Consider the following 24718-nt stretch of genomic DNA (forward strand, 5'->3'; position numbering starts at 1 on the left):
TAGGTAGTAGGTATACTCTCATTTTCGCGCCGTAATTTCCTTCAAATAAGCTGTCTGCAACACGGCTGAGTTGGACATTGACAATAATTATTGTCAAGACGCGCTGTCAAATGTTTTTTTTTTCCGTTTATCATGGCAATAAGACTAAGAGCGTTTTCACATTGTCCGGTCCGATATCGGATATCGGGCGCCGATAGCCGATATCCGATATCGGAGGCTAAGTAAAATGTATGATTTAGGTACCTGTCTTTCACATTGTCCGGTCCGATATCGGATATCGGAGCCAACACCGATATTCCCGTGAACTATCGGACGATAATGTTCAGTGTTACCAACTCAATTTTCGAAAAGGTAGTATACCAACAGCAAAAAAAGCACTAGTTTGTGTATTTTCAGTCAATTCTAGGCGCTAAATGTAAAAAAAAATCCTTTCATTTACTTTAAACCTTTTTATTAAGAAAACATTCATTTAAGTATTTAAAGGCATTAAAAATACTATTTTTACGGGAGCTATTTTAATACCGTCCTATAATATACGGCAATTAACTGAACTGAAGTAAACAAAAATATATTGCGTTCTTAAATTCAACCGTATCTTCGAAATATTAGTGTCTTTTATCTTTATTTACTCATTCTGCCTCGCTCCTCCTCCTACTTGGACTACTGTTGTGCTGTAAGCTGTTTATTGTATTGTTGTCATTGAGTCACAGATTTAGTGCTTTGTTTTAGCGCCGATATCAAACCTGTATAATAAATAGCACATCTAAATAATATTTAGTAATTAATAATATCAAATCTTTTTTATATTTTACTTTTCCAGCTGTTTTTGAAGTCGGTTTCTTTTTTGTAGTTATTTTTACTGTATTTACAACTACGATCTCTGTTGAATTTTTTAAATCAAACTCTTTTTATTGAAAAGAAAATTTACAATACGGCAATTTTGTTTAGTTTTCTCTAAAATTTCAGAATTAGAATGCGGCGACCTTACATTTTGTCAAGAACGCGCGGCGACTTTTGAGCTTGTTTGGCTTGTTTACTATTTTGGTTGTCATGGCTCGTATGCTTAGATTATATATGGCTATATTATTATTAGTCTGTGGTACTACGTAGATAATTTACTGTTCTGTGGTAGATAACAGCACCTACATTTGTAAATGTAATTTGAATTTATATTTGCCAGTTTCGTCGCTTTAATACTGAGTTGAATTTTATTTTATTTTATTTGTATAAGAACATAACAGTCGTACATAATTTAATATAAAAAAGTTCTAAAATTCACTACGACCACACAACATGTTCTATTATTAAAAAAAGAAAAACAGCATATAAAAAAAACAAGCCTCACAATGAAATTGAATATTGAAACTAGATTCTGACTCTGCAGAGGGTACAAATCCAAACTCCGCAGTCAGCAGATTAAACCGATTTGAAAAACATAGTTTATTTATTACTATTTATTTTATTTTAAATAAAGTTTATTTTTTGTAACATAAATGCATCCACTGTTTTTTTTAATTGTCCATATATCTACTTTTCCAGTTTCTGGCAACACTCATGATATCGGGACGATATTATCGGATAATGTGAAAGGGCAAATTGTGTCCGATATCGGATATCGGCTATCGGCTTCCGATATCCGATATCGGACCGGACAATGTGAAAACGCTCTTAGGACTAAAGTGACTAAACTATTGGCCAGTGTCAAAAATGTTAATAAATGATGTGCCTCACGATCTGTCGTATTCGACTAGGCCACGCAAGTACGCCATGTGTGTGTGCATCTAGAAATAAATCAGGGGAGGGACAACTCAATTTGTGAATGTGGTATCGATGAAGCTGACCTAGACCATCTTTTTTAACTGTACAAAGAACTCTTCCCTATATGATAACATTCCCCCTACCGTTCCTCGTCCTACTGTGGTCCTAGTAACATGAAATCCCTTCTCTCATTAACTAGTACATACTCGATTTGTTTATTTTGTATCTCTAAAGTTATTATTACTATCAAAAATATAAAACTATGAATATTTATCAAGCGTCCAATGGGGAATATTCATGTTTTTCTTTTTTGTCTTAAATTAATAGTTTACTATTTTATAACGTAGAAAAAAATATTAATGGGCTTCAAAATACTCTAGATATTTTTAAAAATGAAATTCAAAACTTTTAAAAAATGTAAGCAGTCCAAACGCCGCCATTGCGCGCGCGCTTTGCGTGACGTCACATGACACGTCCAGTGGGTGTTTACCTTAGTGTTTATTAAGGAGTGATGAATACAATGTCGTGTCAAATGACGTCACATTTCGTTCGACCAGTGGTGGCGCGTTTTGGAAGTTTGAATTTCGCTCCCTTATTTTGCACTTTTTGAATATTATTTTAGGGGTTTAAATAGTAAGTAAATAAAAAAAATCCTTTTCATTATAATATTACGATAATAAGTATTCGAGAAAAAAATATTTTAGGCCAATTAAAATTTTATGCATATTCCCTATTATAGTAGATTTTAGTTTTTATGTTATAATTTGTACATAATTAGTTTACTGTTCGACCTTTAAAACAATTAAATTAACTTGGTGTTGGTAATTTCCTCAGTAATTTCTATATATTGTGTGTCATTTTTTTTTGTTGTAGATATCTGCGTTAGACTGATACATTTGAGCATTTGAATTTTGAGTTTCTTTCTATGAAATGTATAGTAGAGCCATTTTAATAGGCAACATTTGACAGTTCAACAAAATTCAACAACGTAACCTAGTAACGACGACATAGAATAATATGATATTTCGTTTTGTTAGAACTGCACATTTGCTTAACTTTTTTCAATTACAATTACATATAATTATAATAATAATGACCGATACAAGTAATTTTAAGATTTCATTTTACTGATAAATCATCCTAAACATAATAAACAATTTCTGAATTGAAGAACTGACGTCGCTACAATTTTGTGTCAATAAACCTTTTTTCTTTTTAAATACTAGAGACGTTACTCTAAAAATCGAAATCTGACATCTAGAATCGAATGCATTGATTACTTGTGAATAAAAATCATCATAAATTAATAAATTCGATTGACAAATGTTTCAAAACCGTATCGATTAATACACTTCAATCGATGTTTTTAAGCAGGTTACCTCTCTTCGAAAATAAAATTGATAGACGTCAAATGTTGCCTATTAATAGCATCTACAGACGCTCCGATTTGGTTGGTGCCAACCATCCGACCACGACCAAATCGGAAAGTGTAGAGAGCGGTCGGTCCGACATAATTATTATTAATATTGGTTTGACGTGGTCGGATGCGCCAGCGATACCAACCAAACCAACTTCCTATCCGACCCAACCAAATTGGAACGTTTGTAAGCTTTGTTCCGACCAAATCGGCTCATTCCATAGAGTAATATAGGTAATTGACTCATTCGCATTCGCAACGCCGCCGGTGTGTCAACATGAACGCCGAGGGAGTTACAGTCACCGAACGTGATATTATAATAAAATTACTGGAAGTATATAAAGACTTTCCCTGTTTATGGGATTTAACTAATAAAGATTACGCAAACAGAGATGCCCGAAATCAAGCATATATTATTATGTTAGAACTATTAAAAAAAATTGACAGTGGGGCTACATTAAAAACATTAAAAAATAAGTTAGATAATATGCGTACATCCTATAGGAGGGAGCGAAAAAAGGTAAGCAAATTCAAGTCAAATATCCTGTTATGTATATAAATAAATAATGTGTTTTATATGTTTTTAATTTATGAGCATTTTTGTCTGATCTCGATGACATATAAATGAAATGTAGAAACTTTGATTCACTAAAAAGTATTTAATAAATATCAAACCTATTTAATAAATAGCACATCTAAATAATATGTAGTAGGTAATTAATAATATCAAATCTTTTTTATTTTTTACTTCTCCGTTTTTCAAGTCGGTTGTTTTTAACGTAGTTATTTTTATTGCGTTTTATTATGAACTAGCTGAGCCCCGCGGTTTCACCCGCGTGGCTCAGCTCCTGTTGGTCTTAGCGTGATGATATATAGCCTATAGCCTTCCTCGATAAATGAACTTTCTAACACCGAAAGAATTTTTCAAATCGGACCAGTAGTTCCCGAGATTAGCGCGTTCAAACAAACAAACAAACAAACTCTTCAAGAAAGAACTCTTCAGTCAAAGAAAAACCCGCATAGTTCCCGTTCCCGTGGGATTTCCGGGATAAAATCTATCCTATTTCCCGGGGTAAAAAGTAGCCTATGTCCTTTCTCGGGTATCAAAATATCTCCATACCAAATTTCATGAAAATTGGTTCAGTAGTTTAGGCGTGATTGAGTAATAGGCAGACAGACAGAGTTACTTTAGCATTTATAATATTAGTATGGATGACATGATTGCTAAAGGATTTCGCCCATTCCCTAGACTGGCTTCTACAGTCTAAATAACAAGAGAAATATGAAGTGATATACGGCTGCGCAATATCAAAACATGTCTTGATGTAGCAAGACTAGCAAGTATACATAGTGGTAAATCAAAACATGTTTTGACAATACTTAACAAGTAAAAAAATCATTATAATATATTCTAAGTACTTTATTGAAGAAATAAAACAACTATGGGTTTCAGTAAACAATAAATTTGGATATTTTACATATTTTAGGTGGAAGCTAGCAAGACTAGTGGCGCTGGAAACGATGAGGTGCATACGCCATCACTATGGTACTATGAACACCTCTTATTCTTGGATGAAAAAATCACGCCGACGACAGAGGTTATTGATAATATGGAGACGGATTCTTCCCAGTCACATAATGATGAGGTAAGCTTTAAATATTCATAGTATTAATCATTCTTTCTTGAAAATGTACCCGGCCCTGATTGTTAAAATATTCAGTGAATATTTGTCTAACAGAATTACCATCTGCAGTACGTTGCCTTTCTGTTCTGTTAAGGCCTACTAAGTTGTCATTTAATCTCCAGTCTCCTGGCCGAAAAGTACATGTTTCAGTATCCTCGGTATCAACACAATTTCTTGTTATATAGTTTGATGACTTTTTTCTTAAATAATTGTGCAGTGTGCATGAAGCCATTACAACTTTGGGTACATTATGAACATTAATTTGAATTGGTCTTTTTAATACTCTAAAACGTTCAGCTAAAATACCAAATGCATTTTCTACAATTCTTCTTGCTCTGGAGAGTCTATAATTGAAAATTCTTTGATCATGTGTCAAATTTCTTCTTGGATATGGTTTTAAAAGATTTTCATTAATGGCAAATGCATTATCTGCCACAAAACAATATGGGGCGATAACATTTGATTGCGGTAAAATAGAAGGTGATGGTAAATTTAGTTGGTTCGATTTCATTTTTTCATGAAAAGTTGTATGTTTGAATACTCCACCATCAGAAATACTGCCATTAGAACCTATATTTACATAAATAAACTCGTAATTTGCATTCACAATACCAAGCAGGACTATGCTAAAAGTTCCCTTATAATTATAGTACAGTGTACCCGATTTTGGCGGCTTCTCGATAATAACATGTTTGCCGTCAATAGCACCCAAGCAATGATTAAATTGCCATTTTATTTCAAAGTCTTTAGCTATTTGTAACCAGTCATTTTCTGTTTCAGGAACCTGCAACAAAAAGAGAACGCGTTACGAGAAGAAAGCAAAATGACATTTTAAAGAAACAGTCGGAATTACTAGAGTCTGCTAAAATATTAATATCTGGTGACGGCACATCAGCTGATGCTTTCGGGAACTCCGTGAGTTCTCAGCTCAAGGAGCTCCCAAAAGTACAAAGATGCCTCGCCGAAAAATTAATAGGAGAAACATTGTTCTATGCAAAACTAGGAGTGCTTACTTTTGAAACCTCAATAAATATTAAAAGAAGATCAGTACAATATTTAGGTCAGGGGTACGCGTACCAGCAGCAGGTGCCACAAACATATGCACCATCACCAACACCATCACCTCAGCATCACCAGCCGTCACCATATGCACCATCACCATCACCACAGCATCACCAACCGACACCATTTGCACCATCACCAACACCATCACCACAGCATCACCAGCCGTCACCATTTGCACCATCACCAACACCATCACCACAGCATCACCAGCCGTCACCATATGCACCATCACCATCACCATCACCTCAGCATCACCAGCCGTCACCATTTGCACCATCACCATCACCATCACCTCAGCATCACCAGCCGTCACCATTTGCACCATCACCATCACCATCCCCACAGCATCGTCAGCCATCACCATCACATAAGTACTCACATACATCACAATCACTTCAACTCAGTCAGCCATCAACGTCATCAACATTACCTCAGCTTCCACCATCATCATACCAGCAACAATTAGATTCCAATTCATTAATTAATTACATAAGCAGCAATCAACAACAGGTAGTCAGAGGAAAGGGGAAGGAGTTAAAAAAATATTTGATTTTTAAAAAGTAATTTTTCAGTGATATTCGTACTTTTCCATTTTAATTTTTACTAGCTTTCCGCCCGCCTTTGTCTAAAACCTAATAAATTATGTACTAAAACCTTCCCCTGAATCGCTCTATCTATAAAAAGAGCAACTATGGAGTTTCTTGCCGGTTCTTCTCCATAGATGCTGCTTTCCGAATCGGTAGTAAATGTTAAAAATATGACGTTTCAAAAGTGCTTCTCGAAGAAGTCTAATTGAATAAATAAATGTTTGAGTTTGAGTTTTAGGAGCCATTATTTAAGAGAAGAAGAAGAAGAAGAATTTGAGTTTGAAAAAAAACCACGTCAAAATCCGTTGCGTAGTTTTAAATATATAAGCATACAAAGGGACATAGGGACAGAGAAAGACACTTTGTTTTATACTATGTATACTATTACTTTAGAAAAATAAATAAACTATTTTTTATATATTAAAGTTGTTTTATTGAATACATACCTTTAGGTAATCTTTGAGTACTCTAATGATAGCTTCGCAGGTCTCTGGTATTATCTCAGACAGTAGTTGTGGTGATATACATGTGCTTAATTTAAGATCATTATATTCTCTTCCTGACGCGAGATATTTTAAAGTTGCCACTAATCTTTCTTCGGCAGTTACAGCTTGCCTCATAACTGTATCGGTTTTCGCTATATATCTTTTCAAAAGATTTAATATTTCATCGAATGATTCTGGAGTCATTCGAAGATATGTTCGGAAATCTTCATCATCCAATTCCTTAAGGAGCCGCATATGACTGTAATTTTCTCTATTTCTATAGTAGAATTTAGCCCATTCTCTTCGTTTTTTCCTTTGTTCCTTTTGCAGCGGTGCTGTAGCAACAATGGTTGCTGCAACCAACGCTATTTTAGCATTTTTCGATAATACCGGTGGCATGAGGCAAGACGTCCGTTCACTACTTCATAACAAAGTCAACTGCATATATTATATTAACTCTATGGTCAACTGACAGCTGGAAGGCCAACCGTCGGACAATCTGTAGCAATGTCGGAATGGTTGCCATGTCGGTTCCAATATGGTTGGCACCAACCAAATCGGAGCGTCTGTAGATGCTATAAATTGGCTCGACTATAAAACTATCCACAACGTGACATTGGCAAATTTGTGGCAATGCAGCACTGCCATTCTTTCTTGGCCATTCATAAAATAAAATTGAAAAATTGACTTTTAACATTGGTAAAAACACAGGGTAAAAACATTGGTAAAAATGATATTTTTAATGAACTAGCGGTCCGTCCCGGCTTCGCCCGTGGTACATATTTACGTTTTCTCTACATTAGAACCATCCTCGTACTTCAACGATAATAAATGTTTTTAAACTAATAATGGATTTTTTTTAATAATTTTGAATGGGCCCCCCCAACCAAACAGTCTATTTTTATTTTATAATGTTATTAAGTATATTTTTATTTTAATTAACGAACAAACAATTATCAATAGCAAATCAAATAACTAAAGGGGACCTAACAAAAAATTTTGGGACCTTAGGGGAAGAGCCTAAAAGAAGACGTATTGATTAAGGTCATTTTCGACACAAAATTTTTGGGGTGCTAAATTTGCACAGGTCGGGTATAGAGATTAAAGAGTTGAAAAATCCAAATCAAACAAAAAAAAAGATCATTACAAAATATAAATAAGGCCTAACATTTATTAAGATAAAACAATAATTTTGCCACAATTTATTAAATTTTTACCACATTCAAATCAACTAATAAATAGTTACACCTGGTGTTTCCGGTCCAAGTCTTTTTGGCATAATTTCTTTTGGTACAGGCAATTCGCAAATTACAGCCTCAGCCGTCGTCAATAGAGATGCGACTCCACTTGCATCGGTTAATGCCCTTCTAACCACCTTAGTGGGATCAATTATACCCTCTTCTATCATATTTACGTATGTATTATTTAAAGCATCGTAACCATAATTTACATCGTCTATGCTTTCCAGCTTCGAGCAAACTACTGAACCATCATATCCCGCATTACTTGCAATAGTAATACAAGGAGTTCGTAATGCTTTTTTTACAATCTCGACCCCTTTTTGTTGATCTAAATTGGCTGTTTTTAAATTTGATAGCATTGGGATACACCTCAAAAGTGCCGCACCACCTCCAGGAACAATCCCTTCAGAGACTGCTGCTCGCGTTGCATTAAGTGCATCGTTGACTCTTTCTTTTTTTTCATTTACTTCTACTTCACTGCAACCGCCAATTTTTAGAACCGCTATACCTGACTTAAGTCGAGACAAGCGCTTCTGTAGCTTGTCCTTTTCTTGGGCATTTTTGCATTCTTCATACTCTGCTTGCACCAGTTCAATTCTTTGTTTTATTTCAGCTTTATCTCCGTGACCTTTCAGTAATAAAGTAGTGTCTTTAGTTATAATTACTTCTTCAACTTCTCCAAGACTTTCTAATGTGCAGTCTTCGAGCCGAAGTAAATTTGCGTCATCTTCAAAAATTACACCACCCGTGGCAACAGCCATATCTATTAAAGCATTTTTTCGATATTCACCATATCCAGGGGCTTTCACAGCTGCAACTTGAAGTCCAATTTTCAGTTTATTCACTACTAGAACTGACAATGGCTCTCCGTCATAATCCTCTGCTATAATAATAAGAGGCTTCTTCTGCGCATTAGCTATCTCAAGCGCCGGTACAAGTTGATTAGCACTAAATATTTTTTTCTCTGAATACAAAACCAAGGCATTATTATATTCAACTCTAGGGCCTTTGGTAGAATTTATAAAATAGGGCGATATATATCCCTTTTCAATTTGCATCCCTTCAATAATTTCTAATTCATCATCCAATGTTTTGCCATCTTTTACAGTAATAACTCCATCTTTACCAACTTTGTTCATAGCTTCAGCGATTAATTTTCCAATTGATCTATCACCATTTGCAGAAATTGTTGCTACTTGTTCTATTTCATCCGTAGTATTAACCGGTTTCGATAAAGTTTTTAAATGATTGGTTACAGCTTCAACGGCAATAATAACGCCTTTTCGTATCTCTATAGGATTAGCACCTTTTGAAATACTTTCAAACCCCTCACGAGCAATAGCTCTTGCTAAAACAGTTGCTGTAGTTGTCCCATCCCCAGCTTCTTCGTTTGTTTTACTTGCCACATTTTGTACTAATTTGGCACCAATATTTTGAAATTTATCTTTAAGTTCAATACCTTTAGCTACAGTGACACCATCTTTTGTAATTTTAGGAGGTCCAAAGGTTTGTTCCAATATAACATTTCGACCTTTAGGGCCCATCGTAATAGCCACAGCATCTGCAAGTATGTCAACTCCCTGCAACATTAATGATCTTACATCAGGACCGAATCGAACTTCTTTTGCATAAAATCTATGACTGATAAATGATCTTTTGAAATTGTAAAACGTTTTTAGAAAGCGGTACATAATTTAAATAGTTTAAATATAATACAAAATTATTAAGACGTTAATGTCAATAAAATTCTGCTCAAAAGTTCATTTAGATTTATATCAATCATATTTTAATTTTAGAAGAATATCACCAAAGAGTAAGTATAGTTCTTGATGTGTTCTTGATTGATAAACTCTGTGGATAATCTTAAGTCACAGAACAATAGTGCTTAAAGTGCAATACTGCAATACGAACGCGTTCCGAATATTTTTCTAGAAATTCATTTCTAATCCACTCGTATCCAGGCAACGTAATAAGGCGAAATACAATCGTGTTAGTGCACCTTTTGGGCTACGCCCCCTGGGTGGAGCATAAGAGCGCGCGGGACGCTTCACAAAAAACCCCTCGCCACGCCACACAACTGAATAGATGACGGAAACATACGAAACTAACGGAGGTTCAATGAACTTTACTTAAATTCTTATATTCGCGCGGTTAAAGCTGAGTAAAGCGATCAGGCCCATCGGACTAGAAAAATCGACCTTTGTTCCTTTGCACGAAGGTCGATTTTCAATTGGTACAAGTCTGGTTACAAAAAGTGAGCTTGCGACTAATTTATTTTACGATGAAATGATTGGTTATTGTTAGAATAGGCATGACGACAGTATCCATAAATGATCGTATTAGTGTTTTTAAGGGAAAATGTATAATAAATAAATTCAATATACTTAGTGACTTAAAAATCTTAAAAACACTAAGATTAATGAGATTATCAATAAAATAAAACATTGAAATTCTGCAGTTGGCCATTTTGACTAAAACACGCGTGACGTCACGCTTAAGTAAACAACTCACGTCAGATGTATTTTGTTGTTATGAATTCAATTCAAATTCAAATTCAAATTCGTTTATTCAATCAAACTTAACCTAACCTTAGAGCTAAATACATTAGGTGTTGTACATATTATTTTTAGTGATATGTATGTATCAATCATCGGTTCAAGACTGGCATCTTTGCTAGGTTACCGAGAAGGTAACCTGTATTAAAGATGACAGTTACCTTCCCCATATAATGTATATAATATGAAAAAAAAACATCTCTGGTGGTCATCACAATAATTAAGTCAACGAATTTGTTTTTTTAAATTGGGACATAGATAATATAAAAGAAATTAACTAATAGGTATCTTAAGTTACTTATGAACATGAAAGGAGTCGAGTGATTATGTGTGGGCATAAGTTAGTGTATGTGCATGTGTGTATTGAGTATGTTTGTGTCTGCGTATGTGTAAGTGAATGTGTGTGTGTGTGTGTGTGTGTGTTTGAGTGGATGTAGATGTGTATGCATATAAAAGAATGTATAATATGAATGAAAAACTTTCATTAAGTCATTGTACAAATTAAATTTTCGGTCTCCTGATAACTAAGGTTTAGCAGCCAATTAGTGACTTGCATTTTGCAAGTACCGTAGGGGAGTTTATAAATAGGTAATATTTTATTAATTTTGTTGTATAATGAAGGGGCCATAAAACAATTAAATCTTTTGGAGTGTACGAAATTACATTTATCAACTTCGCAAATTCTATCCTTGCGTCTTTTCATAATATTTTGAAATGGAGTTACAGAATGTTGTGAAAGAACAGTATGTAATATAAAAAGTTGCCTTACAGTCAATACTTTAAGGCTCTTAAGTACAGGTCAGCTGTCGGAAATCTGTATTTTTTAAAAGTACCAACTTTTAAAATAGCTCTCTGAGCTCTTTCAAGCTTCAGGAGATGAGTCTTAGGCGCACCACCCCAAGATGATATACAGTAACATAAAACCGATTGGCATAACGAATAGTAGACAGCTGTCTCATAATTTGACCGTCAGCAATATGGCGAAGAGTTTTAAAGATATAGATCAATTTTCTGACTCTATTTTGAAGTTGTTCTATATGTAAAGAAAAGGAAAGATTGCAGTCAAGAGTTATACCCAGATATTTAGTGCTAGATTGTCGAGTGAGTCTGGGGCAATTGCAGTGCTGATCAATCGGATTGTTGCAAATATGAGCGTATAGACATAAAGTTAGGGGGGGTTGAGATGTTTGCCGAAGAGAAAAAGCCAAGTAATTAGTTTTATCAGTGTTCAAGGTCAAGAGATTTTTAGCTAGCCATGTTGACACTATATTAAACCCATCCTGTGCTTTGCGAAAAACCTCTGGCCATGAGTCGCCTATAAAAGTTAGGGCTGTGTCATCGGCAAAGGCAGATATTTTACCATCCTGGAGATCCAATTGGCAAAGGTCAGGGAATATGTTGAGAATACGCATTTTTATTTATTTTCTATTGTTTCACGTATGCTTTATCGACTCAGAACAGAAATATAATTGCGAATTCACGAATACGTGGTTTCGGGGTTCTCCGCGCCAACTTTATACAATCATTTCTTATTATTTTCTCGCTTAAAATAATTACTAACACATTTTGAGTATTATTTTAATGTGGATTCACACTGCAATACTGCACACCACTTATAAACTTTGAAATTCGTTTCTATAACACATATTTAATAAATATTTCTTTAATTTTCTTCGCAATGCATACAAATAATTACGTATTTACTAAAGAGTGACGTCACGCTTACGCCTCCTCCGAGCTGTTTTGGCACAGTCAAGAAGCTTATATCTTAAACACTGGAGATTTCGGTATGAACATTTGACGTGTAATAAGAAAATTGTTGTGTTTTATCACTTTCACACCTAACTTGGTATTGCCACTGTTAATACGAAGTTTTCCCAAGGCTACTATGTATGCCGTAATATTCTGTGCAAAAGGTTAGTTTTTGTACATGAGTTTGTTGATAAATTGCCAACAACGTCATTCAGAAGCATTGTTGGATGAGACAATTATTATTTATGCTAAATAAAATAAGTATCTGGACCAAATATTAAAAAGCGATACTCCCTGATTATGGGTAGTTACCATAATAAAATTGTAGCAACTCTCACTTTGACAATATGGCATAAGTGTCAAAAAAATTGCGTCGCTTCGAATATTTAAGTTAATATTGTTGCGTATTTAATAAATATTTTCCGAATATAAATAATGTATTGCATTGAGAAAAATTGCAGAAGTGTTTGGACACCAAATTCTGGCATAGAATTTCACAGGCAAGTGTATATTTACGTTATTTACAATATTCCTTAATACTCCTGCATTTACCTGTTTAGAATAATTTCAATGGCAAAAATTGTAAAATTTTGCATCATTTTAAAAAGCAGTCATGTTAAATTTGTTATTTTCCTAATACTTTATCATTTTTCAACAAGTTTTCAATAAACAAAAGTAACAAGTAAGGTAACCATGATGACGAGTTTTTATGGATAGTGAAGAGAATATATTGTAATAACAATATTATGATGAAATTTAGAACACCATTTTCAAGATTTTTACTAGTAATGAAACAACACTCGACATCGGTATTGCACTCACATGTAGTTATAAGATTGTTCGTTTTTACATTGAAATTTATACTTTTTAACTTACCTCATATTTTTTGTTTTAGGTATTTCAGCTTTCCAAAAAGTAAAATAAAAAGAAATATATGTGCCCATCAAGGGTAAAATTACTGAGGATTACGACCCAGAAAAAAATACCTTTTGAAAAATAAACTTTGTAAAGTTAGCTGAAATTTGTGCAAGGCGTTTATTATAAACAGTTTTTCTTTGATGATTTTGGCTTGAAATTGACCCGTCGAAGCAACGCGTTTAAAAAGAAGATCTGAGTAGCTTACAATTTGGTAAACAGCATCTGATGCAAAACACAACTTTCCTCTATTTACAAAGTTAATGCTATATATCGGTTCATATCCAGGCTTTGTAGCCAAGAGTTATTTAAAACTATCATTCTATACCAATTAAAATTGTATGTACCTATAAAGTATGGCCAGTAATATTATAATATAATTAATACTGTTAAAAATATATGTCGTTATTATTTATAGACCATGATTTTTAGTTTTTTCTATTTCGAAAAATCCTGAATATAGAAACCAGTGTGGTCACCCACAGAAAGAGACAAAAAACAACACTGACGTCATTCAAGGTTATATTTTCTTGTGACAAGTCAATGGTCATAGTGCAATCTCCAGTGTATTTATAGATATAAGCTTCTTGGGCACAGTTGATAAATATTTTTTGAAAAATGGCTTTTATCTTCGTTAAATTTAAGTAGGTATATTACTGAAATATAGGGTTTTTCTTGTATAGTAAACGTATACACACATTATGGAAGAGGATTTCAAAATCTTTCGTCATGCCTATTGTCGCTACATAAGTAAGTTATTTGAAAATCTTATAGTTTTTCGTCATGGGGACTTTACGTACAATATGATAATAAAAATTAAAAATACTAGACTTACGCTATTTACGTTTGGTTTTTTTTTTACATAATATATATCATATTTATTGAAAAAATCAATAACAAAAAAATATTATTCACAATTTTGATCTTTTTTTAAATAAATATTTCTTATATTCTTATAAATATATTTATAAATTTTGACATTTGATATATTATATAACATCAGATATTTTCGAATGAATGCTGGTTTTGGTACTATTTTATTGTTCCAATGGGTATCTCTTGATACGACTTTCATTTTTTGTTCTTCACCTTGTTCCGTAAATAAATATGTCTCTTGCTCGTCATTTTGAGTTGTCCTTGTACATTGAGGTGCTGAAACAACCACAATAAGTTATAATAGGAGAGAATGAATGAAACGAAAATTCTGTATTTGATGAACCAATTATTATAAAGATACTTTCATCAAAACTAGAAAAAATTGCGCAGCTGTTTACTTTCCTTTGTCGCTTTATTATCCTAGCCCGTAATAAACTCGATTGTCGGCGTCATACACAGCAAACTTTCTGAGAAAATCGTTCTTTTGTTTGCAAAATTTTACGGTTGACCGCAATTAGTATAACAAGTGCTTTTATAAAAATTTGTAAAAATTTCGCAGCTGTGTCCGTTCGTTTATCGCTCTATTGTCCGAGCTCGTAAAAAAGTCGACTGTCGGATGACTGTCGGCATTATAGTTACATACAAATTTTTCAAATATTTTTTTTATATTAAATTTATAAGTAATTATGCATAATATTATATTTATTTATTTTGCATAATATGCATAAAAACAAATTTAAAAAGTACTCATACATAATATGTGATAATATATTATCAATTCGAATGAATGTATTCATTCATTCAGTCTGTAGTCTGTGCTGACAGCACAGCCGACAGGCGACAGCTAGAGACGTTACAAAGTTTTAGTTCAAACTTCAAAATTATTATAACATAGATAAATTTACTCAATTATTTTTATATTAATTAAAGATGAGTCCCAAATTATCAGAAAAGAAAACAATATCAATTGACATAATTATAGGCGATCAACTAACAACTATTTCATGTGGACATATACTTGTTGAATTGATTAAGTTTATAGCTTATCAAAGACTTCAAATTCCTTACACATACCAATGGTTAAAACAAGTTATAACAAAAAAGAAGGAAATGGAAGATAAAAAGGAGAGTTACAAGTCAGAAAGACATTTCCACATAGCTTCTACTGCATTAGATAATTTAGACTTTGTGTTGAAGGTAGTATTTTAAATCTCATTATGTTCTTTTTATAATTGACTATTTTGAGGAAATTCTAGTTATACATTTTACTATTTAAATGATTATATGTAGAAATCGTGAGTAGATCTTATTTATGATACATTTTTCAGAGCCTGTTAAAAGAACTTGGAGGAGCATCAATACCAGATGAAGTTTGTGTAGCGTTTGGTGCCACGCCAGTATCATGCAAGGAGATATACCGTGTTCTATTACCTTCTGTGTGCCATAAACCCCAGTGCCATTCTACTCATATTGCTTCAGATCAAAAAATTCAAGGAAATGTTTTTAGGTAATAATTTTAGTAATTGTCATTGTCATGAGTTAAATTTTTTGTATACTAATTGTATGCCTTCAAATTGATTATTGATGATTCAGTTTCTTACAAAATTAATAAAATTATTTTTACCTACAATTTAAATGACATTGTATGTAATTCTACCTGACTTTATTTTATATTCTTAATTATGTACACTAAAACCAGAACATTCAACAATTTCAGAAACTTGGCAACATCAGATAAACTCAATGAAGTGTTCTATGACAGTCTTCCACCTACAAACATGTATGTGTTCTTGAAGAAGATGAAATACAAAGATCAAAATGTTGTCTGCAATGATAGCTTCGTGCTAGTCAATGGGTACAGGATACCCAGGAGCTGTAAAGTTGTTGTTTTAAACTTTAAAACATTAAATTATGAGAATATTGCTTGTTGCAATGACTTTTCCGTATTTGGAGACACAATCAGTGAAGATTTGGATAGAGTTAAAATTGAGGATGATGCAGAATTTTGTGAAATTGAAACAACAAATGATGTGAAATGGTTTCAGTCCACTTATGTTATGAAAGGGTTTAAGGACTGTGCCATAAATGGTAGTTCAATTACCAATACTTGGCTTCAGCCTTGACAAAAAATAATATTTTAAGGTTGACCACATTTAATGATAAGTGTAAGGCAGTAATTAGCTAATTAAAATTTAAATGTCAAACAAGTATAAGTTTAAGATAAGATGATGCAGATTATTATCAATACATTATTCTAGTACCTTTATTATTATCATATGGTTGGCCTTATAAAATAAAAATATAGTTAGTTAATTTTTCCTTGTTGAAATAATTAGAAATAACCTAGCTAAGGAATAAATCAAGTTGTAAATGAAAAATCATTATATACATCATAACTTTTATTGCTCAATGTTAAATGGTCTGATTGTTTGTAGTTGTTAAAAATAATTTTTTGTTAAGATTTATGATTTTTTCTTAATCCTAAGCATAATGATTCCAACATTGTTAAGTTTAAGTGGACACATGATTTAACGTCATGTTTATTTATTTATTTATTACTTCATTGTACAAACATGAATGGACAAAGCAGAAAAAAAGAACAAAATCACAAAAAGGTATCATTTGTACAAAAGTTTGCCTTATTGCTGAACAGCAATAACACATAAGCAACATTTGTAAACGGCGAAATAATACAATTTGCCTGCAACATAATATACATAAGTAGCAAATATTTTTTTATAATTAAATATGATTTGTGCCATTAACTATAGCTGTACCTATTTTTATTAATATTTTAAATTGTAACAAATATTATTTTTTAGTTATAACAATATGATATTCTATATCTAGGAGATCAGGAATTTGTTTTTATGGTCATCAATCTAATGTAATAATTTTTAATGGACTTCAGCATATTATTATCACTTACATAAATACATTGTAATTTGTAACTAAATCCCTATCCATGATTGTATAAAAATATAGAACATTTGTCCAGTTTCTAAAACAATTTCTTAACCTAATATCACAGATTAGTATGAGTGGATTGTTGTTTATAGATCACTCCATTCAAACTCAAAGTTTAATATGATGCACTTCTGCTTTTCCATCACTAAATATAGTCCTATCTCTGAACATAACACATGTTTCATTCAATTTTTGTGTAATAGATCTTGGTGCACAATTTGTACAAGATATATATGCATCATTAAATTCCACTATAAGATTATGTCTTCCCCCATTTGGTCCAACAACATAGTTACATTTTATTTTCCTTTTGACCATATCCCTCAGACAGCATTCTAAGAGTTCATAGTGTTCCAACCAATAATCTCTTGGCAATTGTTGAATTCTTATATTAAGATACTCGGTCAGTATTCCAGTTATTAAGATGTCATCTATCCAAAAGTAAGGGTGATAAGGAGCTTCATCACAAATCATCGCTGCCGTTTTCGGATTTGTTATATAGTACCATCCAGATAAATATGATGGGTATTTCTGTAATGGATATTCTTCATATGTAACATACCATTTATTTTGGTTCAATCTTATAGGTGAAGTGTTGTTCAACATATATCCCAGCATGAATGGATTTTGACTGTTGTCAGGGAGTTTGGATAAAAAGTTGTGTGTTAACTCAAAATTAAATACAGTATCATCATCTACTTTGAGAATGTAAGAGGCTCCATTACATTCTGATGATGCATATTGTAAACCCATCAGATTTTTGTATGTCAAGTTTCTATAGTTTTCATAGAATGAACCTTGAAGTATATCACCAAAGGTGTTACTCTCATCCACTATTGCTTCTTGTGTTATGAATCTACAAAAAGAAGATAACATTAAGCTTTATGAGTTATCGCAAATTAATCGCTATGTATAAATGAAATTTATGGTTAGTAAAATCCAGTTTATTAGTAAAATTTAATATTTACCTTTCAGTTTTAGGAATTCTGGCTAATAAAAAGAATCTTGTTACATTCCTTGCTCTCAGGTAATCTATGGGCATTGATCTTCGATGTGCACTTCTCAGTTCAACATGGCCCACATATGAAGTTACAATAATGACAAACTTATAAGGTTCTGAAAATAATATTATTATTATAAAAAGGTTTGTTATAATATAAAAATGAATCCCAAAATGTGTTGGTAAGCGCATAACTTGAGAACGGCTTAACCGATTTCGTTAATTATTTTTTTATAATATTCCTTGAAGTTCGAGGATGGTTCTTATGTAGAGAAAACGTGAATATGTACCACGGGCGAAGCCTGGGTGGACCGCTAGTATACAATATTTTTAACCATTAACTTACCTAAACATGCATTCCATGGTGTGATCATATTATTTTTTACATAAATTTGATTTTGTTGTAGAATATGTACTGTGTTTTTGAACTCTAAGTTGGAAGTTCGGTATATCCAGTAAAGGATTAATAAGATAATCAAAATTTTTAAATAATGATACTTCTTTACCCATCTTAATGATGTCATTTAAATAAAATAATTTTTGTAACTTTATAAACTGAAGGGATTTTGTTTTTGAAGGCTGTATCAATATGATGCCATTCGTTTGATGACTACCTAGTGTGTTTAGTTATTTTCCTTCAATAAATATTATTCAAGTAATCTTAATACATATTCTAAACTTATGAAATTTGAATTCAAATAATAATTATTTATTTTGTCTAGAGGAAAAGTTGACAGGTGTGTGGATACTCTCAGTTATACATCCTTCCTCTATGGTGGATACTGGATTGTTGTTGTTACTACCCACAGAACATAATATATACTCAGGGGAGTTACTACCTCAGTTGTTACTGTTTCCGTATGTATTACTCTTTGTGTTACTGGTTGAATGTTGATGGTACTATAGGTATTACTTGCTCTGTGGTTGATGGATTGATTGATGCCAAATTGATGCTCAAGCTGTCAAGCAATTTCCTTTCATTGTGCTCAAGCCGCTCAAGGTGGCAACTGGCAAATGACATAAATGACAATGTCAGTTTTTCCTTTTTTTTCTTCTACAAATTTGATGTTTTAGACGGGAGGGTTTTCCATTTAAATACTCAATATTATTTCACAGATTGTGTATGTTACCGGGCTCTTCTACATACAGTATACACCGAATGAAAATGAAGCCCTTCTATTGGGTGGAGCCGTTAACAAAGAGAAGCAAAACAAGCTAATGAGGATTTGGTACCTAAGTAATGTATCTTTTTGAAAATTCTTGTCAAAAGATGCTGGAGACCTGAGGATATAGAGTTGCAAATGTAAAAAAAGAACATGTGTTCAGACTGCACACGTGTCAGAAGAAACTTTTTTGGCATGATTCAAAGATCGACGCCTAGAAGTTTCACTTCAAAAAACTATATTTCATATAACTACTGTCGCTTTTATATATTTTTATATTTTCTAATTCTGATTCTCTACTATTTTTCTATAGATTCAATCGAAGTTATCAGGGTACGCACTTGTTTAAATATATACCTACGGTAAAATTGAGAAACCTCTTTTTTTTTTTTTTTTTTTTTTTAAAGTAGGCTAAAAATAACATACTACGTGGGATTTCAGCTTATTTTGTTTATCATTATAATATTATCATAGTGAATAGCGATTAATAATAATTATTATTTATTAACAAAAATAAACCTTCAAATTATCAGAACTGGACAATAGTACAATAGGAGAACTGGACAAATTAAGATGGAACTAATCGGGATTGAGTAGCTTTCAAATAAAAAAAAAAATAATCATGAAATCGGTTCACCTAGTCGAAAATTCTCAGATGACAAAACAAAAATAATGGATACTAACTGAGTTAATATTATATTCATCTCGTTGATTTTTAGCAACAAATATTTGTGCATGTATTTGGTAACGACTCGACATAAGTTAACGGCTCGACGCACGCAAGCGCCCCGTCCGATTAGGGCCCTTCTGGCCTCCTCCACTCAAGCGACAGCTCAAGCCGAGGTTCGTGGTCCCCGTCAAGGGGGGACGCCCTTGTGCATGTCGCTACCAGGGTGAACCTTCAGTTCACCCCCGCGTCCGCGTTAAAATGTAGAAGCCCTTCTGGCTAACATTGAGAAACACCTTACAAAAAAAAAAAAAAAAAAAAAAGCACGTAAGCGCGTGGCAAATTTAGATAAACTATTTGCATCCATTTTACTTAGTGTTCAATTAATTATTTATTATGTTCGTGAGTTCATGAATAACTGAATGAATTACATATTATTTTTAATTAATTTTTGAAAGAAAAATCTTAACATCAGGAAAGTTTTGAAGCAAATCGGTGACTGGTATTTAAACTAAAACAATGTCCTGTACTTTTAAAAATCTAAAGCTGTGTTACCTATATAACATACAGCTAGGATCGCAACAGAAGAGAGAAAAGACGGATTGATTTACATACTGCATAATATTATGACTTATGTACTTAATAATGTAAGAAATAGGTGTCAAAGAGAAATATGTACAGTCACGAGCAATAATATATGCCTAGGGGGCGATGTGCAAAAATATCTGTCACTAGAACAAATTCATTAATATCTGTCTGCCCGTATACAGCAAAAATATCTGACATTATTAAGCAACATAATAAAGTGGCATCAAAATTATGTGACGAAAATGTTACAGCAAATAATTGTGACAACCTCTCACGGCATAAATATGTGACATCAACTAGGTGGCAATAATATCTGACACAATTTCATATTTCTGTATTTTGCATCGATTCCTCCCTCACAAAAAGCATAAATATGTGCCATCAACTAGGAAGCAATAATATCTGACACAATTTCATATTTCTGTATTTTGCATCGATTCCTCACAAAAAGCATAAATATGTGACATCAACTAGGAAGCAATAATATCTGACACAATTTCATATTTCTGTATTTTGCATCGATTCCTCACGAAAAGCATAAATATGTGACATCAACTAGGTGGCAATAATATCTGACACAATTTCATATTTCTGTATTTTGCATCGATTCCTCCCTCACAAAAAGCATAAATATGTGCCATCAACTAGGAAGCAATAATATCTGACACAATTTCATATTTATGTATTTTGCATCGATTCCTCACAAAAAGCATAAATATGTGACATCAACTAGGAAGCAATAATATCTGACACAATTTCATATTTCTGTATTTTGCATCGATTCCTCACGAAAAGCATAAATATGTGACATCAACTAGGAAGCAATAATATCTGACACAATTTCATATTTCTGTATTTTGCATCGATTCCTCACACAAAGCATAAATATGTGACACAAACTAGGTGGCAATAATATCTGACACAATTTTATATTTCTGTATTTTGCATCGATTCCTCACGAAAAGCATAAATATGTGACATCAACTAGGAAGCAATAATATCTGACACAATTTCATATTTCTGTATTTTGCATCGATTCCTCACACAAAGCATAAATATGTGACACAAACTAGGTGGCAATAATATCTGACACAATTTTATATTTCTGTATTTTGCGTTGATTTCACACAAAAAGCATAAATATGTGACATCAACTAGGAAGCAATAACATCTGACACAATTTTATATTTCTGTATTTTGCATCGATTCCTCACGAAAAGCATAAATATGTGACATCAACTAGGAAGCAATAATATCTGACACAATTTCATATTTCTGTATTTTGCATCGATTCCTCACACAAAGCATAAATATGTGACACAAACTAGGTGGCAATAATATCTGACACAATTTTATATTTCTGTATTTTGCATCGATTCCTCACGAAAAGCATAAATATGTGACATCAACTAGGAAGCAATAATATCTGACACAATTTCATATTTCTGTATTTTGCATCGATTCCTCACACAAAGCATAAATATGTGACACAAACTAGGTGGCAATAATATCTGACACAATTTTATATTTCTGTATTTTGCGTTGATTTCACACAAAAAGCATAAATATGTGACATCAACTAGGAAGCAATAACATCTGACACAATTTTATTTTAATTTAATATTGAATTAATACAAAATATAAATTTTATTTTAACTACGTTGTTTTAAAACATTATTACCATATTAATTAATATGTGCCGTCGTTGTATACTACATATTGTATGTCTAGATATTATATCCTACTAGCTTAACACCCGCGGCTTCGCCCGCGTTTTCAAAGAAAAACCCGCATAGTTTCCGTTCCTGTGGGATTTCCAGGATAAAAGCTCTCATAAGCGTTAATCCAAGTTACCTTCTATGTGTGTGCCAAATTCCATTGTTTTGCCTTTTATTTGTGTGAAAGAGTAACAAACATCCTTACATGATACGAACTTTCGCATTTATAATATTAGAAGGATATCATATCATGACAAAATTAAAGTATTCATATACTTATATGAATACCCACTTGGGTAGATCTATTTTATTTGAAGGTTCAGTGTAACCTTCGTGTATTCTTTAGAAATTATTTTGTTATATTTGACGTTAGCGGCGTTTGACACCTTTGACACGATTGCTCCGTTATTCATTTTCTTTTACCTATAATATTGCTATTATTTTATTGAGTATCGAAAATTATGGCAAGTTAACATATTTCATTTAAATAAATTATCGTAATTTCATTTAAATAAAAAATATTTACAAAATATAATGTGTCTTTTGTTCATATTCTTACCCCAGCAAAATACAAAACACTAATTCAATAAAAAACGTTTCGCCTTTTTAAAATCCTATCCAATTTTATCCTACTAATCTATTATTATAAATTCGAAAGTTTGTGAGGATGTGTCTGTTACTCTTTCACGCAAATACTACTGAACCGATTACAATGAAATTTAGCAGACATATAAAGATTAACTTGGGTTAACAAATAGGATAGGTTTTATCCCAAAAATCCCACGGGAACGGATACTATGCGGTATTTCTGTGAAAACGCAGGCGAAGCCGCGGGCGGAAAGCTAGTGTCACATATTTATGCTTTTTGTGAGGAATCAATTATATTTTACAATACAGAAATATAAAATTGTGTCAGATATTATTGCCTCCTAGGTGACGTCACATATTTATGCTTCGAGAGGTTATCACAATTATTTGCTGTAACATTTTCGTCACATAATTTTGATGCCACTTTATTATGTTGCCTACTAATGTCAGATATTTTTGCTGTATACGGGCAGACAGATATTATTGAACCCGTTCTTATGACAGATATTTTTGCTAATCTGCAAATGGTAATATATTTATGCTTCTGACTGTACTAATTGAAATCACTTCAATACTTGATCTGGGCCAACATTTGGCATTTTTTCGCACGCAAATAATTAGCATCAAGCAAAATAACATGTTAATAATGAAAATTTTATTCATGTACCTATTAAAAACAACTAAAACACTTACGGAGTGTAATTGAGCAATCAATTATTACGCTTCGTATCGAATGTGATTTATGTACATTCCATTTCTTTACCAATTTTTATATATTAGCACTTTTTATGGAAGAAAAGTTCTTAATTTTGACACACACAATACTTAATTCAAATAAAGTAGCCTCATCTAATACATATTAGCTTTCTGCCCGCGGCTTCGCCCGCGTTTTCAAAGAAAAACCCGTATAATTCCTGTTCCTGTGGGATTTCCGGGATAAAACCTATCCTATGTGTTAATCCAAGCTACTCTCTATATGTGTGCTAAATTTCATTGTAATCAGTTCAGTAGTATTTGCGTGAAAGAGTAAAAACACATATGCACACATCCTCACAAACTTACGCATTTATAATATAATATTATATATTATAATATTAGTAGGACTCAACATTTGAATAGTCCCTTATATTGCTGGTGATTTCTTAAATTAGTTTCCTTAATCGAAGCTTTCCTAAATGGGTCAAGTGTGCACATATTACGGACCTATTGGTACGTTGTACGATGTATAGCTTAATTCTAAACCAGTGCTTTTCAAAGTTTGTGGTGATATAATAAAAATATCATAGACTCGTTAAAAATCATCATAATGTATTCTTGTAATATGCAAGTCATCGTTTAAGATATAATTAACTTCTAATAACAAACAAACAGTACCACCGATTCATTATTCAGTATAACATTTTATAGTTGTAGGCACCGATTATTTCGAAGGTCGATAATTAAGATTGTGTAAGCCAGATTTTTGTTATTTTCCGAATTACGAGCAATCAAAGAAATGTTTGGAAATAAGGTTTTTGAAAAACATAATATAGAAGGCACTGAAGACAACTTAGTACAACAAAAGAAAAAAAATAATGCATATATGTACCTACCTACTAAAAATAAATGCTTGCTGAACAGTTTGGGCAACCCTGGTCTAGGCCTTCCCCTTGGCGCATGCAGATCGGGATGTCCTTTGCGGAAATTGGCCA

General features: G+C 32.7%; 5 protein-coding genes across 6 annotated transcripts; 2 read left to right on the plus strand and 3 right to left on the minus strand.

Moving 5' to 3' along the window:
- The first annotated feature begins 3189 nt into the window (after nucleotides 1–3189).
- Nucleotides 3190–4842, plus strand: LOC123699824. The gene is made up of 2 exons (XM_045646858.1): nucleotides 3190–3695; nucleotides 4663–4842. Exons 1-2 carry the CDS (start codon nucleotides 3453–3455, stop codon nucleotides 4840–4842), a joined length of 423 nt encoding a protein of 140 aa, XP_045502814.1. The 5' UTR covers nucleotides 3190–3452.
- LOC123699823 lies at nucleotides 4581–7562 on the minus strand. The gene is made up of 2 exons (XM_045646857.1): nucleotides 6959–7562; nucleotides 4581–5644 (listed from the first exon to the last, which is right to left on the minus strand). The coding sequence occupies exons 1-2, from the start codon at nucleotides 7394–7396 to the stop codon at nucleotides 4829–4831; spliced, it is 1254 nt and encodes a 417-aa protein (XP_045502813.1). The 5' UTR covers nucleotides 7397–7562; the 3' UTR covers nucleotides 4581–4828.
- A 604-nt stretch (nucleotides 7563–8166) lies between these two features.
- On the minus strand, nucleotides 8167–14334 carry LOC123699867 (63 kDa chaperonin, mitochondrial-like). 2 transcript variants are annotated; one of them, XM_045646910.1, is made up of 2 exons: nucleotides 14296–14334; nucleotides 8167–9799 (listed from the first exon to the last, which is right to left on the minus strand). In XM_045646910.1, exon 2 carries the CDS (start codon nucleotides 9780–9782, stop codon nucleotides 8229–8231), a length of 1554 nt encoding a protein of 517 aa, XP_045502866.1. In that variant the 5' UTR covers nucleotides 9783–9799; nucleotides 14296–14334; the 3' UTR covers nucleotides 8167–8228. The 2 variants fall into 2 exon arrangements, with proteins under 2 accessions (XP_045502866.1, XP_045502865.1); XM_045646909.1 differs by lacking the exon at nucleotides 14296–14334 and having other exon boundaries at nucleotides 8167–9968.
- A 798-nt stretch (nucleotides 14335–15132) lies between these two features.
- LOC123699644 lies at nucleotides 15133–16883 on the plus strand. Its single transcript, XM_045646640.1, has 3 exons — nucleotides 15133–15533; nucleotides 15665–15843; nucleotides 16054–16883. Exons 1-3 carry the CDS (start codon nucleotides 15267–15269, stop codon nucleotides 16457–16459), a joined length of 852 nt encoding a protein of 283 aa, XP_045502596.1. The 5' UTR covers nucleotides 15133–15266; the 3' UTR covers nucleotides 16460–16883.
- Nucleotides 16884–17172: 289 nt separating this feature from the next.
- Nucleotides 17173–19198, minus strand: LOC123699659 (beta-1,3-galactosyltransferase 5-like). The gene is made up of 3 exons (XM_045646662.1): nucleotides 18650–19198; nucleotides 18272–18419; nucleotides 17173–18159 (listed from the first exon to the last, which is right to left on the minus strand). Exons 1-3 carry the CDS (start codon nucleotides 18825–18827, stop codon nucleotides 17412–17414), a joined length of 1074 nt encoding a protein of 357 aa, XP_045502618.1. The 5' UTR covers nucleotides 18828–19198; the 3' UTR covers nucleotides 17173–17411.
- Between the last annotated feature and the right edge of the window lie 5520 nt (nucleotides 19199–24718).

The sequence above is a fragment of the Colias croceus genome, chromosome 18 (assembly GCF_905220415.1).
Source record: "Colias croceus chromosome 18, ilColCroc2.1".
Classification (NCBI taxonomy): domain Eukaryota; kingdom Metazoa; phylum Arthropoda; class Insecta; order Lepidoptera; family Pieridae; genus Colias; species Colias croceus.